This window comes from Camelina sativa, chromosome 9 (genome assembly GCF_000633955.1).
Source record: "Camelina sativa cultivar DH55 chromosome 9, Cs, whole genome shotgun sequence".
Lineage (NCBI taxonomy): Eukaryota > Viridiplantae > Streptophyta > Magnoliopsida > Brassicales > Brassicaceae > Camelina > Camelina sativa.
Genome location: NC_025693.1, coordinates 29,527,791 through 29,543,063, shown reverse-complemented (window position 1 = coordinate 29,543,063; position 15,273 = coordinate 29,527,791). Strand labels below are relative to the sequence as shown.

At 33.5% G+C, this 15,273-nt stretch overlaps 3 protein-coding genes across 4 annotated transcripts; 1 reads left to right on the top strand and 2 right to left on the bottom strand.

The window, feature by feature from the left end:
• On the top strand, positions 567-3,147 carry LOC104713003 (cleavage stimulating factor 64). Its single transcript, XM_010430023.2, has 7 exons — positions 567-728; positions 872-949; positions 1,189-1,227; positions 1,325-1,873; positions 1,975-2,055; positions 2,423-2,611; positions 2,799-3,147. The coding sequence occupies exons 1-7, from the start codon at positions 633-635 to the stop codon at positions 2,922-2,924; spliced, it is 1,158 nt and encodes a 385-aa protein (XP_010428325.1). The 5' UTR covers positions 567-632; the 3' UTR covers positions 2,925-3,147.
• LOC104713001 (transcription factor BEE 3) lies at positions 5,494-6,997 on the bottom strand. 2 transcript variants are annotated; one of them, XM_010430021.2, is made up of 6 exons: positions 6,564-6,997; positions 6,353-6,472; positions 6,170-6,235; positions 5,994-6,062; positions 5,801-5,878; positions 5,494-5,643 (listed from the first exon to the last, which is right to left on the bottom strand). In XM_010430021.2, exons 1-6 carry the CDS (start codon positions 6,936-6,938, stop codon positions 5,560-5,562), a joined length of 792 nt encoding a protein of 263 aa, XP_010428323.1. In that variant the 5' UTR covers positions 6,939-6,997; the 3' UTR covers positions 5,494-5,559. The 2 variants fall into 2 exon arrangements, with proteins under 2 accessions (XP_010428323.1, XP_010428324.1); XM_010430022.1 differs by having other exon boundaries at positions 5,554-5,643; positions 5,797-5,878.
• On the bottom strand, positions 9,035-11,018 carry LOC104713000 (putative receptor-like protein kinase At4g00960). The gene is made up of 5 exons (XM_010430020.1): positions 10,732-11,018; positions 10,446-10,656; positions 10,089-10,326; positions 9,854-10,004; positions 9,035-9,584 (listed from the first exon to the last, which is right to left on the bottom strand). Exons 1-5 carry the CDS (start codon positions 10,927-10,929, stop codon positions 9,186-9,188), a joined length of 1,197 nt encoding a protein of 398 aa, XP_010428322.1. The 5' UTR covers positions 10,930-11,018; the 3' UTR covers positions 9,035-9,185.

The following is a 15,273-nucleotide window of genomic DNA, read 5'->3' as shown; positions in this document are numbered from 1 at the left end:
CCAATATATATTGTATATTATGGATAGATCATAGATAACACGAAATAAATAAATTATCGCGTACGAAAAATCATGGATGGAGACAAAAATAAAAAGAAGATCTCTCTACAAGAAAGTGAAGAGGCCAAAACCGTGTCACACGCTTCTCTCTCTAATGTAAAACTTGTGTTTATAAGCTTTTGCTTTTCCAAAAGAGATGTTTATTATACAATATACATGCATGTTACGTGTACAATTAACATGGTACCATGTAAAGAACATTTTTAATAAATTTCATATATTTTAACTTACATATCTAATCCACGTCTATATTTTATAGTTGTGTTTAATCAAATTGAGAGTGTAAAGAATTTGAGAAATATGGTTTGATGTTCTTGAGAATTTTTAATAAATGAGTATGATTTGCGATTATATGAGGGGAAAAAAAAATCAAATTGAGAGTGAGAAGTTGATTCAGTGTCTTTGGTTATAAAACTGGGCTAGATTTAGTCGTTTAAAACTAATTGGGTCGGCTTGATACTATAATGGGCCTGTATAGTGTTAGGCCCAGGTTTGTTCTCAAGTACTCTGTTGCGTCTTGAACATTCAGGTTAATCTCGGTAGCGACCAGCGAGCGAGTACCGAGGAAAACAATGGCGGGTAAGCAGATCGGCGGAGACGGCGGTTTACCGGCAAATCTCGCCGGAATGACAAAAAGTCAGCTCTACGACATTATGTCGCAGATGAAGGTGATCTCTCTTCTTTCTTTTCTCTACTTATATCAGCTACAACTTTTTCTCGAGAGTTTTAATCCTTTACGGATTACATAGCAATTGTTTTCTTCTTTGTTTCTCGAATTCTGAATTTGATTAAATCGAATCTGATGGTGCAGACGTTGATTGATCAAAACCATCAACAAGCGAGGGAGATTCTGATTCGGAACCCTCTTTTGACGAAGGCTCTTTTCCAGGTTCTTCTTTAACTTCCCCCAATCTCAAAATATGTATTTCGTGCGTTCTATTAAGCAATGAGGAATCCTGATTCGGAGCTTCTTAGTTGAGTATTTTGGTTCGACTACTTTGGTTTTAGTTTTGTTGAGGAAGCAGTTTAAATTAGGGTTTTGTGTCCTGAACAAATCTTTAGGTTTATGCCAGTTTCAATATTGCATTTATAGATAGATATGATGATGATGTATTTGTTGAATGCCAGGCACAAATCATGCTTGGAATGGTTCAGCCTGCTCAAGTGGTATGTAGTTGTATCTTTTGAGAAACAGTCTTTATAAGTCATTTTATATTTAGGATTATGTCATGCATCTTTAAATTTACAACTCTGTTTTATCTAGGTTCCAAAAGTTGAACCTCAAGCCGGGCAACAACAGCCTCAACAATCTCATCAGTCTATCCCACCAAAGCCAAACGTTCAAGCTCATATGTCATCTGTTGGCTTACAAGAGCCAGCAGTTACAATGCAGCCACAAGCCCCGGTTAGGAAACACCCAACACCACAGCCAATGCCTATGCCTCCTCCTCCTTCTGTTTCTGCAACTAATAATGCACCATCACAGCCTCGCTTTTCTCATCCCCAGCGTCAGGGACATCTGAATCCTGCTGTCACTTCTTTGTCTCATCCACAGTCTTCTCAAGTTCAAAGCGCGCCTCCTCCGGCTCCCCATCATCAAACATCCCAACCAACTTCTTTTCATCATCTTGATATACCAGCTTCCTCGACTCAGTTGCAGCAACAACCTATGCACTCGGGTGGAGGTCCTCATTTGACTCAGCAACAGCCTAGACCATATCATCATCAATATGGAGCAGCGCAGACTGGTCCAAATACTGGGTTTCAGCACCATGGGGCACCTCCTCAGCATCTTTCTCAACCCATGTTTCATGTGAGTCAGAGTTATGAGTGTTATCGATTTTCTTTTGTTCACCTCATTGTGATTTTTATGTATTTGACTGACTAGAGCTTGCTGTTTGAGCCAATTTACAGTCAGGCAATAGACCTTCTGCTTCTGGTGGACCTCAATTCCCGCAGGGGCAGCCACATCTGTCTAATCAGTCACCATATCAGGTATTTACTCTCTTATTGTCTTATACCTTTAGATGATACTGTATGTTCAATTGGTTTTGCAGATTGATCATGAAATTATGTTGCTTCATCTCTGTGCTTTTTTCTGAGGGCTACACTTACAATGAGTAGATTCACCCTTTAATGAGAAATCTTTCCAACATCATCTTTCATTGTTATTCAAGATATGGGAAAGATTTTCTTCTGGCAATAATTTTTTCTCATCTTTGTCCATTTTCATTTCTACTACTGATTGCGTTAATTCGTGTTTAAGATAATTAATTAATAATCAAACTGGAAAATTGTGCAGGTTTTAGTTTTGCTTATGGGTTTCACTGCTTGTAAGTTGTAACCTTGTTTATTATTTCAGGGAGGAGGTCAATATCGGGGAGACTACAGCAATAACCAGCTAGGAGGTCCAATGGCTGCAGACAGAGGAACTTCTTGGATGTCTGGCCAATCAGAGAGCTCAAGCATTACTCATCTCCCAGGCTTAGGACCGGTGCCTCCACCAAGCCAAGTTGGGCCTGGAGTTGGCCCACCACCTCGCCCTGGACCGGTAATCTACCTTCCCCTATTTCAACTGAAAGACACAGCCATTGAACCGTTGTGGCCGCTAGGAAATATATTAATGTCGAATCGTTTAGTTGTGTCTTTTGCCGCAATTCGAAATGACAATCTCTTATCACATAGGAAAAGAGCTTTGGTTATTTTTGCTGATGGTTGTGTTTTTCTTATTTGTGCAGATATCTGCAGAGATGGAGAAGGCATTACTTCAACAGGTGATGAGTCTGACGCCAGAGCAGATCAATCTGCTGCCACCAGAACAGAGAAACCAAGTCCTTCAGCTTCAACAGATTCTCCGACAGTGAAGCTCATTGATACGGTCGCTTGGTCTCCATGTTAGAACTTAGGAGAGACAGGTTTTGGCTCTGTAAGGTCGGAATTAAGTTTGGGATAATTTGTAAAAAGAAAAAAGGTAATTAGTTTTTTTCCAAGTTCAAGTATGGAGAAAATACGTGTGCGCTCTCTTTGATTTAATGTTCTGTAACAGTTTTCTTATTAGTTATTATTACTTTCAAAGATTCGAAATCAGTTCTTTTGCAGACTTTTTAAGTTAACTCTTGTTTAACCATCTGTGTAAATACTAAGAAAAAGAAATATCATTTGAACTTTAAAAAAAAAAAAATTGTAATGACATACATGATACATGTTATGATTCAGTTAATTGTGGCGTTACTGTTTATTTTAGTTGTTTTAGTAGATATTTTAAATATTAGGAAAGTATTAAGACTACTTAAGTAAGTGGAATAGAAGATTTTGTGGGATAAGATAAGAGAGTCTTAATTCTTAACACCTAAAGAGTTCAGAGTTTGAGGAGCTAACAACAACTCCACATTCAAATGGAGTCACTTCCAAAAATTTGGTGGTTGGTGGTTCCCCACAGTGTTTTTGGATCCTTGAACTTGCCCATTTCTGTTCTCTGCCACCAGATGATGTGATCACCAGATCTATTAATAGAATACTTGTTGGTCCCAAATATTTATTTGTTTCCCAAAACTATCCCCTCCATCAACATATTGAATTATATATATTCTATTTATTATTGTGTTAAACATTTGTTTAAAGGTTTAACAGAGAATCCCTAAACTTATACCATATATATAAGGAGAAAAATTTTATTCTTTGATATGTAGATCAATCAGTTTCAGAATGTAAATAATCTTTATAAAAAAAAGATAATGTTGTAGTAAAGTAAAGGTAGTATATATCCTGGTAAGAACTAGAAACAATCAACCACTATACAAATGAACTATTCAAAATTAGGCATTTAAATGAATAGAAAACCCCACTTATTTTTCATCTTCTTTAGGTCAAGTAATGGTCCATTTCAAGCTGTCCTCCCTAGTTTCATGGATGTATACATTGCATCTATTCTTTCTTTTCTTTTTTTTCCTTGTTCTATATATTTATCCTTATATTTCAGCTCAAATTTTATCTTCTGCTTTCGACTAATTTATTTTCAAACTAACAAGTATTTCATCTTTAAATCCCTAAGCTAAGGCACAACCAATTCGAGAGCAACACATGCCATGGACTCCACTTCCACCTTTTATAGAGTTTTCTCTTATAATTTTGACCATTTATGAATATACTTATCCAATTGGACAAAAAGAAAAAAAAAATTAACATTTGATGATGTACCACTTATAGTCTAAGGAGTATATTATTGGTACATGCTAAAATAAGAATAGATATTTAGTACTACTAGTTCACAAATGTTTTTCCCAATCATGATTATGATGAATTGGGAACATCAATCACAGTCTATGAAAGTATGAACCGTCACTCAAGCAATTATTCATACAATAACAAAGGAAATTAATAGATAAGTACAGATTCCACAAAAAAAGGAAGACAAATCTTTGGTTGCTCCACGATTAAACACGTCCCTTCGAAATACACAATCCACAGTCTTCCACAAATTGCATAAAACCTATCTCTGTCGTTGTTGTGTTTCGATTGGGAGACATGCATCATTATTAATCTTTCTTTCTATAGTAACGAGTGAAGGGTAGTTTTGTCATTTTCGTCTACTGTTCCTGCTGAGGTCCAAAGTCCAGTTGTTGTGTGTTGTGTATTCGAGTTTATCATCTTTGCTTGTCTTTACTTAACCCCAATCAAAGCTGATGTTGCCATTTTTCATCTCTATTATTGTAATTCCGATTTTTTTAAAGTATATTCTTTTCCTTTTTCTTAAAACTGAGATTTGATGACTATTGTTTTGGACGTTCCATGCTTTCCAGCTGTGGCTGATTTAATTTTTTTTTTTTTTTTGCTTTCCAAATTGTCTTTAAAAAATGAAAAATTGAAGAGGTTTCTTTCTGTGTTAAGGGCAGCTATTTTAGTCATCTTGTCACCTAACGGAGTATCTTCGAACTTCTGACATAATTAAGTACTATTTTTAGTAACTGTTCGTATCTTAATAACCTAATCGTATACTATTAGCTAGAAACGTCTGATATCAAAATTTTCTCGACACAAAACATTTCTGATTACTATTCTCTAAAGTGTGATTGATGAGGCTTGTTACAACTTTCAAAACACTTTAACAATCAATCATATTGTCAAAATTATTGTGGGATCTTACTAAAATTTATGGTTGGATACACTGACACTTATTCATTAAGTTCCACACGGTATAATTTTGATCCATCTATATATCCTCACTTTCTTCCGAGATCTAACCAATATAATTCCGAATTTTTTTGTTACTCTTTAAAATAATGAGCAATAAACATTTTTCATTGTCCGAAGTCCGAACTAGTTGAATTGCAATCTCTAGGCACTATATATATATTTGTAGTGTCGAAATTACACAAGTATACATATTTATATGGCATCGAGATTTTTGAATAATATTTTAAAGTTTTTTTTTTTTTTATGTAAATCCAAAAAAGGGATAAAATTAGAAAGACAAAAAAAAAGGAGGGCAAAAAACAAAAGTCAAAGGGTCCATGAAGATGAATGGAAGACAGAATTCCCATCCCTCCCTTGCCCCATCTCCACTGCCTCACGTGCCTTTGCCCTCTGAAAAAATATTATATTCGAATTAAAACCGAATTTTAAAACATATAATTCATCACACCAAACCACATTTAAATTAAATAAATATATATCGTAGCACAGCATTAAGAAGTTTGTAATGATAATATGTTTAACTATAAGTGCAAGATTACTTACGTACCTGCATGGTTTCCACAGCATCAGTCTCCGAGTTAAAGTCATAATACGAACTTGCTGCTGTAATCTTCATAGATAAAAACTGCTCATCACAAAATAAGTGAAGCGAATTAGTATAATTTTTTTTAACGAATTGAATTGGTTAGACAATCTATAATATCATAGAAAACATTACTATATTAAGTCTATTCTCATACCTCGACTTGATTTTGCAATGACTGGACGTAATTAATTATCTCGTCCAGCATAGTAGCCATTCCCATTGTCTACATCACCAAATTATATATCCAATAAAAAAAAGATTAACAAATATATTCTCTTTATAGTCTTAAAAAAAAAACTAATTAGATATCAAGTTCTCGTAATCAGTCACCTTATAACATCCGGGGACTATATCTTGCAAACATTTCAATCTCTCGTTTATTTTTCCTCGCCGAGCCTGAAATATAATATGTTAATAGTTGTCATCATCACTATTATTTATGATTAATAACTTCTAAACTAGCTAATAAGATATGCGTCTTTTTAACTGTACAAATTACAATCAATATATTACCCGCTCTGCTATGCTGTGGCTATCAGTGGCTTGACCTCTTCTGGCTCTAACATGGACAACTTCTCTCTCTTTCTCTTCTTCTTTATTCTTAGACCTCTTCCCTCTCTTTGAAGACGAACTCTGTGATTTTAATAAGACAAACATAATTAAAATAATGGAATCTCATGAGAGTTTTTTAATTGTATATGTACGATTAGGGTTTCGAGGTTACATTTTTGGTCAAAAGTTTTCCATTTAGGGAAACTTGAGCAGCAGAAGAGCTAGATAGAGTTTGATCAGAGACACTGTTCTCCGAAGTAGACACAGCTTCCATAAATGTTTTTCTCTTCTTTGTATCGACTTTTGATGAAGACTCGTCGTTGTTGTCATGAATATTAGAAGGTAGGAAAATCCCTTGGTGAAAATCATTCTCAGGAGTTTTTCCGGGAAAATGATTTGAGATTTGATGATGAAAGAAGAGAGAGTCGAGAGGAGAAGAGAAAGGAGGAAATGTTTGGAAGTGATGAAGAGTGTTGCTGAGTTCTGCTAGTTGTGTTATGGGATCATCCATCGTATATGTCTGGAAATCAGAAGAGAGATTCGCCATTACTGATGGATGAGTAGAGTTTCAATTGTATAAAAATATTGATTTTTTTTTTTTTTGGGTTAAAATAGAAAGTGGCTGTTTTTGAGCGAGTGACTAAGTTTATATATAGACACTATTTTCTAGTATAATTGTTTTAATGAAAAATTGGAATAAAAGTGGGGTTAATTCAAAAAAAAAAAAAAAAAGAGGAGTGAAAAAAAAAAAAGAGGAGGGCCAATGAAAGTGAGAGTAATGGGATATTTGTAATGGAGTTGGTCCCGCATAAATTGATCAGGAGATATGTATCCAAATAGAGTAAGTGGGGGCAATGTTTTGCTAGTGGGACTCATTAGCACTGTTCTTCATTTCTCAAGGGGGAAGAACTTAAATTTAGACCTCATCAACAAAAAAACTATATATGTTTTTCAATTAGTGCCTTTCTCTTGCTTTTTTTTCTTCTTCTTAATTCCACTAATCTATTGTCACGAACGAACGATTAATTGTATTATTTTACATAGCTAATCGTATTAACCATTTTACCACGATTTAATTTACATTTGCTATTTGACAGAAAAACTTACAAATTATTTTTGGTTCACAAAACGCATATGCATGGGTTTGATACGGTGGTGACGCAACGCAACGCAACGATTAGACTAGCTTGAACGACTAACCTATATTTCTTGGTAAATTAACATATAAATATTTATATATATTTAATTTATTGAATAAATATAACTTTAGGTCTAAGTTGAAACGTCTAGAACTTCTCTAGTCAATGTAAGTTCCATATAGCCTCTCGTTTACGTAGGTTTGATTTCTTCTGACTGGTGATCGACCACGTTTTTCTTTCTGGATTCTTACAATAAAGTTAGGTTCCTATCAATATAAGTAAATTCATTGATCGAACCTATCACTATACCTACTATATATAGACTCAAATCACATGCAATTTTTACATATGCATTCAAGATTGTATCTAACTTGTTGTTTTGACTTTGAGCATTGCTATTTTTAATATTGTTAACATTTATAGGAAAACACCGGAAGTACTGTATAACAAGCATACTTGTTCGAATCATTTTATTATGTTTGCCAACTTTTTTAACCCGTTGAATTTTCAAAGTAATTTTGGAACAGACCACAAATTTAACGTTTTGAACGAGTATTAAAGGTTTGGACTAAAAATAGCAGCCAACTCAAATTTCAAAATCTGAATCTATTTTGACTAGCAAGACAACTGAAACAGATAAACAAAACCCAACTTAAAGAAAGAAAGAAATCCAAACCCGACATAACTGAAGAAAACAGTAACCCGAATGCAAAATGTTTGCTACATCACAAACTCTACATAACATACAAGGGCCCGACCAAGAGCGTGTTACGTACTGGGCCTAAAAAACAAAGTAAAGTATCCTCAATTATAAACATAATAGTAGAAACAAAAAAAAAAAGTTCAAAAGTTTTGCAACCATAAGACAAAAGAGCATATAGTAACCCTCACATTCAGAAGACTTTTACTAAGAGATGTTTGTTTTTAAATTTGAATTTATATTGAGGTCTACAACACTATAGTCTGCTGGTTTTAGCCATGGACTGGACTGGTAGCACACTGATAATTAATGATATAGGCTGTTTTATAGAAAGAATCAGTAAACTTATTAAAAAATCTCCAAATTTAGTTTCTACGAATTCATATTGTAAAATTTTCCCTTTTAGTACAGCTTATTTTTTGTATGATGAATAATATACTCGTTGGCTGTTGCATGCACATGATACACCCAATCAACATATAGATGCAACCAATAAAACAAAATCACATATAGCTTAGTTTTAGTTTTGGAAGAAAAGTCTGAGAAAAACATGTCGTTAGACTTGTTTGCTTGTATAACTTTACTTCCTTATTTCCTATAGTCAGTAGCTAGGAAAACAAAAGGTCATATACAAGTCAGTAAATAGGTTTGTGCCAAACTGTTCTTCTTTAGGAATTAAGATGGAAATTGAAAGTTGAAATTATCGCACCTAAAATTCTATTACTATGATCGAAGACATGTCACCTAGGGAGGGTTGCCTAAAACTGCTCCTCTTAAGTCATGAAGTTATAGAAAACGTAAAAGTAGAATAAAAATTTCGAACACAAAATTTTCATTATTGCTAATATATATGAAAACGTAAACAAGATCTCAAATATCACATGTCCTCCTCTTTGTCTCTCGTCTCTCTACATATATATATGGGTGCATTCACATGTTTTGATTTAATATATAATCATCTTCCTTCAGCAAAGGAAGACATGGAAATGGAGGTCCTCGAGTACTCCTCAACGAGGCCATTCTGTCCAGTACTACTTCTTCTGTTCTTAAAACTGTTTGGTTCACTCCCGGTTAATCCAAATCTTCGTGAACCAGCTCCTGTACCGGTCTCAGTACTTGTATATCCGCCTCCTCTACGACCTTGGAGTCCAGGACTACCAGGTTTAGGCAAATCAAATGAATCACTCGACAACATTTGATGAACCGTGTTCATATCCGGTCTGTTTGATGTGATCTGCTGGCAACACAGTAATCCTATAAGGAAACATGTGGCTGCTTCGTCGCGGTTGTATACTCCTGCTAGAGATTGATCCACCAGTTCTAGAATTTTGCCTTCTTGGTACATTTTCCATGCCTGCACCGAATATATATAAATTCCGGTTATCGAGTAAGGCCGATTTTTGTTTTCCAAGTTAAAACAAGCCTTTTGAGAAAGATGAACAAATGTTTGATTTATTCTAAATTATTCCATATATTAAGTAAAGATGATTCAACACTAAGTTATAAAAGATATATATGCGTGACTCCACTGATCATTACCAAAATTAAAACTCAGAATCTCTCCTATATGGAAAAAAAAAAAAAAAAAAGCAAACTATGGTAAATGTTATGTTTCCAACTTACATAGTTCAAGAGATCGGCCATTTCAGGTCCAAGATGAGTATTTTGGTTCTTTCTTCCGCTAACTATCTCCAAAACCAAGACTCCATAGCTGAAAATATCTGACTTGACCGATAAAAGCCCATGCAACGCATACTCAGGAGCCATATAGCCACTGCATCAACACTCCCATAAATTATATGCACATTCGCAATTATGTTAAGAGCATGAGGAGATTAAGTGTACATAGCCTACTCACTAAGTGCCAGAAATTTTAAAGGTATTGGTATGAGTGCCGTCTCCCGGGAATAACCGGGCCAAACCGAAATCCGAGATTTTCGGGTTCAAGTCATTATCTAGAAGAATGTTGCTGGCTTTGATATCTCTGTGGATTATCCGTATGGGAGCTTCTTCGTGTAGATACAACAGTCCTCTCGCCACTCCTATAATGATTCGCCATCGATGGTGCCAATCAAGTGAACCGGGCTTGATCTTATCTGAACATTACAGAGAGATCAATCATTATATCAAACCGGTTCGAATCGAATGAATTATAAACATCAGAACCAATGATTCGGTACAGTTCGGGGATTGAATTAAATAGAGACGTACGTACCAAAGAGAAAATAGTCGAGACTCCGGTTAGGGAGATACTCGTAAACCAGCATCTTCTCAGGACCATGGAAGCAACAACCTAACAACGAAACCAAATTCTTATGTTGAATCCTAAGCAAGAGCTTAACCTCGTTCGTGAATTCTCTCGACCCTTGTCTCGAATTCACTGATAGCTTCTTCACGGCTATTTCTTCACCATTCGGCAACGATCCCTATATTCGTAATGTCGTATCAAATAAATGTCCCTCCAATATTTTTTTAATAACAGAGTATTCTATAGAGTTTACCTTGTAGACAGGGCCAAATCCGCCGGTTCCGAGTCGGTTCTTCTCGGAGAAAAAATCAGTCGCGATTTCAAGCTCTTGGAGATCGAAAAAAATGCCACGATCTCCATCATCTTCGGCTGATTCTTCCCTACGGGAAGCTGTCTGACCACCGCACATCTTAAGCAGCGTCATCAAGCCACTGAAAAGACGGCGGACCATCTCTCGCAACCACTGGTGGCTTGTTTTATCACCCTCAGAATACTGAAGATTTAAGATAAGGTGTATGAAAATATTATATTCAAATCCAGTTTTTGATTGACTTGTTTCTTGTTGCGGGGTAGGGAGGCTTATTATACGAAGTCGCATTATTGCAACGCACGTAATCAAGTCTTTGGGGTCAGTCAACGTCATTGACCGAGCATGGACACATCAACCACTAAATACGCGTAACATTAATTTCCGTTTTTTGATTTTTGCTTTCACTCTCGTTGATGAAAACATTTTTTTTGCTTTTAGCCAAAAGATGGAGTGTTATTCGAGTTTAGATTCATTATACACAGCTTAATAGAGAAATATATGTAACCATTAGGCATTAGTATTAGTTACTTAAAACATTGGCAAACAATAATATGCGTAGATTTATGTTTAAGACAAAAGTCATGGAGTCAACTCAAACCTAAAAAGTAGTTACAAAATCAGGAAGTCAAGTCAATGCAAGGGTTGGACGATACAGTCGCGACCAAAGAAAAACATCTTTATCGTAAGAATTTTCTTCTTGGACCATATGTTGTATTACTATTATGTCGTCGTACGTAGGTAAATTAGGTCCGTCACATTACATATCTAATATTGAGTAATTTGTAAACCGTTACGATCAAATTTGTCGATTAAGAAATTCGAAATGGGGGCTCTTGTATACAAACCTGCTTTAATGGCAAATAGATTTTTCGACAGTGCATCATCTAACTAACTCTTCCATTGCAACTTGTTTATCCACTCTTTCTCTCGGGCTATTCACTAATTTTGATAATTGATGAGTTTGTGGTTCAACTTCATATTTATTCTTGTCCCCATGGCAATTTTTTTTTAATCTTTTGTATTTTTTTTACAAGAACAACAACTGATTTTATTCAATCGAGATTTGTTATATAAAAAGCCAAAAAACTAGAACATGCAGGACAATCAAAATTTGTCACCATTAGTACTTTCCATTTTTGTTTTTGTAAGTTTATCCTCCAATTCCCAGAAATGCAGGACAATCTTACAAAGTTAAAAATAATACTCAGTATAACATGTCGTCATCACTGTCAAAATTTTAAAATGTTGATAAATAATATATCAAATCGAAGTTATGACGATGTAGAGTTCAAATCAACAATTTAAGTGTCGAGTTCAAATCAACATTTTAAGTTTTGAAAATTTAATATATGTGACCATAGAAACATTTGAAAGATACGTATAATAGTTATATTGTGTATTATTTTTAGCTTCATATGATTAATCTATAGTATTTTTGAAAGATTGATGGTAAAGTTGCAAAAATGGCGACTTGGAGGATTATGTGATAGTTGGTGTTCCTGTTTTGTGTTTGCAGTCTAGTTCGTGGGCAATTTACTAATTTAGTAATTATCTCATACGGCGGTTCTGGCCAGAATCTTCATGGTGAAGAATCATCATGGAACCTTTGTAAATTGTTTTTTAAAAAAGCTATTGTTGCGGTTATTAACTACATATATAATATAGTGATGGATATAATTGAAGCCTTTGAAAAGAAGGTCACAAATGGGACGACTAGCTTGATATTGGCTTATCCATGACTGGAGGAAGCTTATACACCTATATATACAAATCTGGTACATGTATTGATATCACTCTTGACTACAAGTTTGTACTCAAGAACATTTTGAACTTGTATGCCCTATATAAAACTTGAGATTTTCTTTTTCCCATTCTCTATTTTGTGGAATGTACTTACGGATTTGGCTTATTTTTTGTTTCCTTAGGTCACTGTCACCATCTGAAAGATATCATACTTTTTTGTTGTAGTACCTTTGGTTAACTGATGTTTCGGTCTAGAAATCATTTTCATGGAATTCTTGTAGGTTTCCATAAAATCTAGTGCATGTATTGATATGTTGCCTAAACTAGGTCATTACATTACATATTTAATTCAATCTATACTATTAAAAGGGAAGCATTTTTAATAAGTAGACATAGATTAAGAGATTATTACATGAAATGCCACTCAATTTAGACTTAATCATCTAGCCAAACAGATATTAAATGAGTTAGGATTAACAAAAAAATCAGAGCCAAACAGATATTATTTGGTATACTCTGGTCAAAATAAAAAGTTAAAGACACGCGGATCCTAAAGTGACCCGATTCGTTTGCAGTTGAGTTAAATGAAAAAGACGCTAACCATGTGGTACCCGATCTATAAGAAATCGGATCCTACCCAGCGTGAATCATTCAGTTCTTTTTTAATGTAAAATGATACTAACTATAAATAAAATGATATTAACTATGAAGATATTTTATCCCTAAAATCACTCAAGCCATTTAAATCAAACTATACAATTTCAAACAACCAAATTTAAATTCAATTTTATTAAAGGTAAATTTGTTACCATCAAAATCCGACAATCAAAAACTTATATATATAAACATGTTAAATTTAGTTATATTTTTGGTAACAATAGTTTCCGATTTGATATTACCTAATATACAAAACAGAATAAATTTTAAATATAATTTAAATTACGATTTTTCTTTCATTTCCTATATCTCAAAACAAAATGAACAAAATCTAAAATAACTATGAAATCTATTGTTGTTAATATCTTAAAATATTTTGTGTTAGGAAATCCTAACTAATCTGATCTCTATATAGGACGTATCAAACTCTTTTATTTCATTCTTCACAAAAATGTTTTTCAGCATCAAAATTTTGAGTTATGAGTTTTCTAACTTTTATTTTTCATTTTGTTTTATTATTAGTGTTTCAGATTTGAAACTCTTAACAAACATGTAAAACATAAAAGTCAAGACTTTAAACTTTTAAAATACTGGTGCTGGTGAAACAAACCGATAGTTCTAATCGATTTTCTCTTATCATTCTTTTTTAGTTTTGTTTTTGTTTTTATATGTTAGTGCATATATACATTAACTATAAATGTTAATAGTGTATTATTTTTATCCTCCATGATTATATTTTTATAGGTGGCTGTGGCCTATTGGGTGATTTCAAAGAAAGGATCTCGAAGCAGATCATACTTGAGAATGGAATAATCTATCGAGGAACATTGATTTCATATCAATCATTAAAGGTCTACAAAGCAATAGACAGAGTATTGATTATTTTTATTTTTTGATATGGACCTCTATTGTTGTAGCATTTACATGTTTTAAGTGGAAAAGTTTATAAAAAAAATTCAAGAGTTACTAACTTCTAACAAATTGCTTGCCAACCGGATAATGGTTTAATTCTTGGTTCCCGAAAGTGATTAGTATACTTTGAAAGGAAAAGATCTGAAAAGGGTGCTAATTTTATAAGTAGAATGATCGAAAATTATTTATCTTTTGTGAACTTTGTTTTAATTAGGATGTTACATGAAAAAATATGAGGGACTAAAATTGAATTTGGTAAGAGCAATTTTGAATTATTTTAGTTTTTAGGATTGACATTTCGTTTTTTTTTTTCATTACTTAATAATTGTAATGAAATTTTGAGACACAAAAAACGATATTTGACTTATATATTCTGCCTTTATCTTTTGTTTTTTTTCCTCTTTTTCTGTTATGAATTTCTCACATGTTTCTTAAAAACAATATCTAAAAATATTAAGAATTTTGCCCACAAAATTACGTACGGACAAACAAAGAATCATTATATGAAAAATAATTTACCCGATAGTTCCATTTGTAAATCCTAAATTTCTGCATTTCACACATAATATATATATATATATATATGTATTTCCTAATATATAGGACTACGATATATGAAAGATTTCTGTATTAGAGATGCAATGCTCCTTACTACTTAGAATGTTTAAAGCTAAAGACATTCTATCATATATAATCCATTAAATCTATAATACATAAACATAATAAATTAAATTGTTATCCATATGAAATATAATAACTTCATAACCTTTTTGTCTAACCCGACTAAAATACAAATCGAATACTAAACTGGTATGAGTTGGGATTATGAATGTTAACATTCCTTAAAAATATTTTTACAAATATAATCCCACCTATACGTAATATATTATAAATCTAATAACAAACTTGGTTTTTGAAATCAATCCCGCACGTACGTGCGGGTCTAAACATAGTTAACTTGTACAGCGTTATGGTCAGATTTGTTGACGAAGAAAGTTTGAAATGGGGCTCATGTATATTAGAAACCTGATTTAATGGCAAATACATAGTTCAAGTTCCTATTGATTCCTATCCTCATGACAAAAAAAAAAAAAAATTCATCTTTTGATCTTTGTACAAAACAACGGTTGATTTTGTTAAATCGAAAATTGTTATTAAAAGCCAAAAAAAAAT

Excerpts from the sequence above, each read along its gene's own strand:
- LOC104713003 (XM_010430023.2), top strand. The coding sequence starts at position 633 with ATGGCGGGTAAGCAGATCGGCGGAGACGGCGGTTTACCGGCAAATCTC. Across the intron at positions 729-871 it reads ACATTATGTCGCAGATGAAG|ACGTTGATTGATCAAAACCA; the intron begins GTGATCTCTCTT and ends CTGATGGTGCAG. Across the intron at positions 2,056-2,422 it reads CTAATCAGTCACCATATCAG|GGAGGAGGTCAATATCGGGG; the intron begins GTATTTACTCTC and ends TTATTATTTCAG.
- LOC104713001 (XM_010430021.2), bottom strand. The coding sequence starts at position 6,938 with ATGGCGAATCTCTCTTCTGATTTCCAGACATATACGATGGATGATCCC. Across the intron at positions 6,236-6,352 it reads GCCACAGCATAGCAGAGCGG|GCTCGGCGAGGAAAAATAAA; the intron begins GTAATATATTGA and ends ATTATATTTCAG. Across the intron at positions 5,644-5,800 it reads ATGCTGTGGAAACCATGCAG|AGGGCAAAGGCACGTGAGGC; the intron begins GTACGTAAGTAA and ends ATATTTTTTCAG.
- LOC104713000 (XM_010430020.1), bottom strand. The coding sequence starts at position 10,929 with ATGGTCCGCCGTCTTTTCAGTGGCTTGATGACGCTGCTTAAGATGTGC. Across the intron at positions 10,657-10,731 it reads GATTTGGCCCTGTCTACAAG|GGATCGTTGCCGAATGGTGA; the intron begins GTAAACTCTATA and ends TTACGAATATAG. Across the intron at positions 10,327-10,445 it reads TCTCGACTATTTTCTCTTTG|ATAAGATCAAGCCCGGTTCA; the intron begins GTACGTACGTCT and ends TGTAATGTTCAG.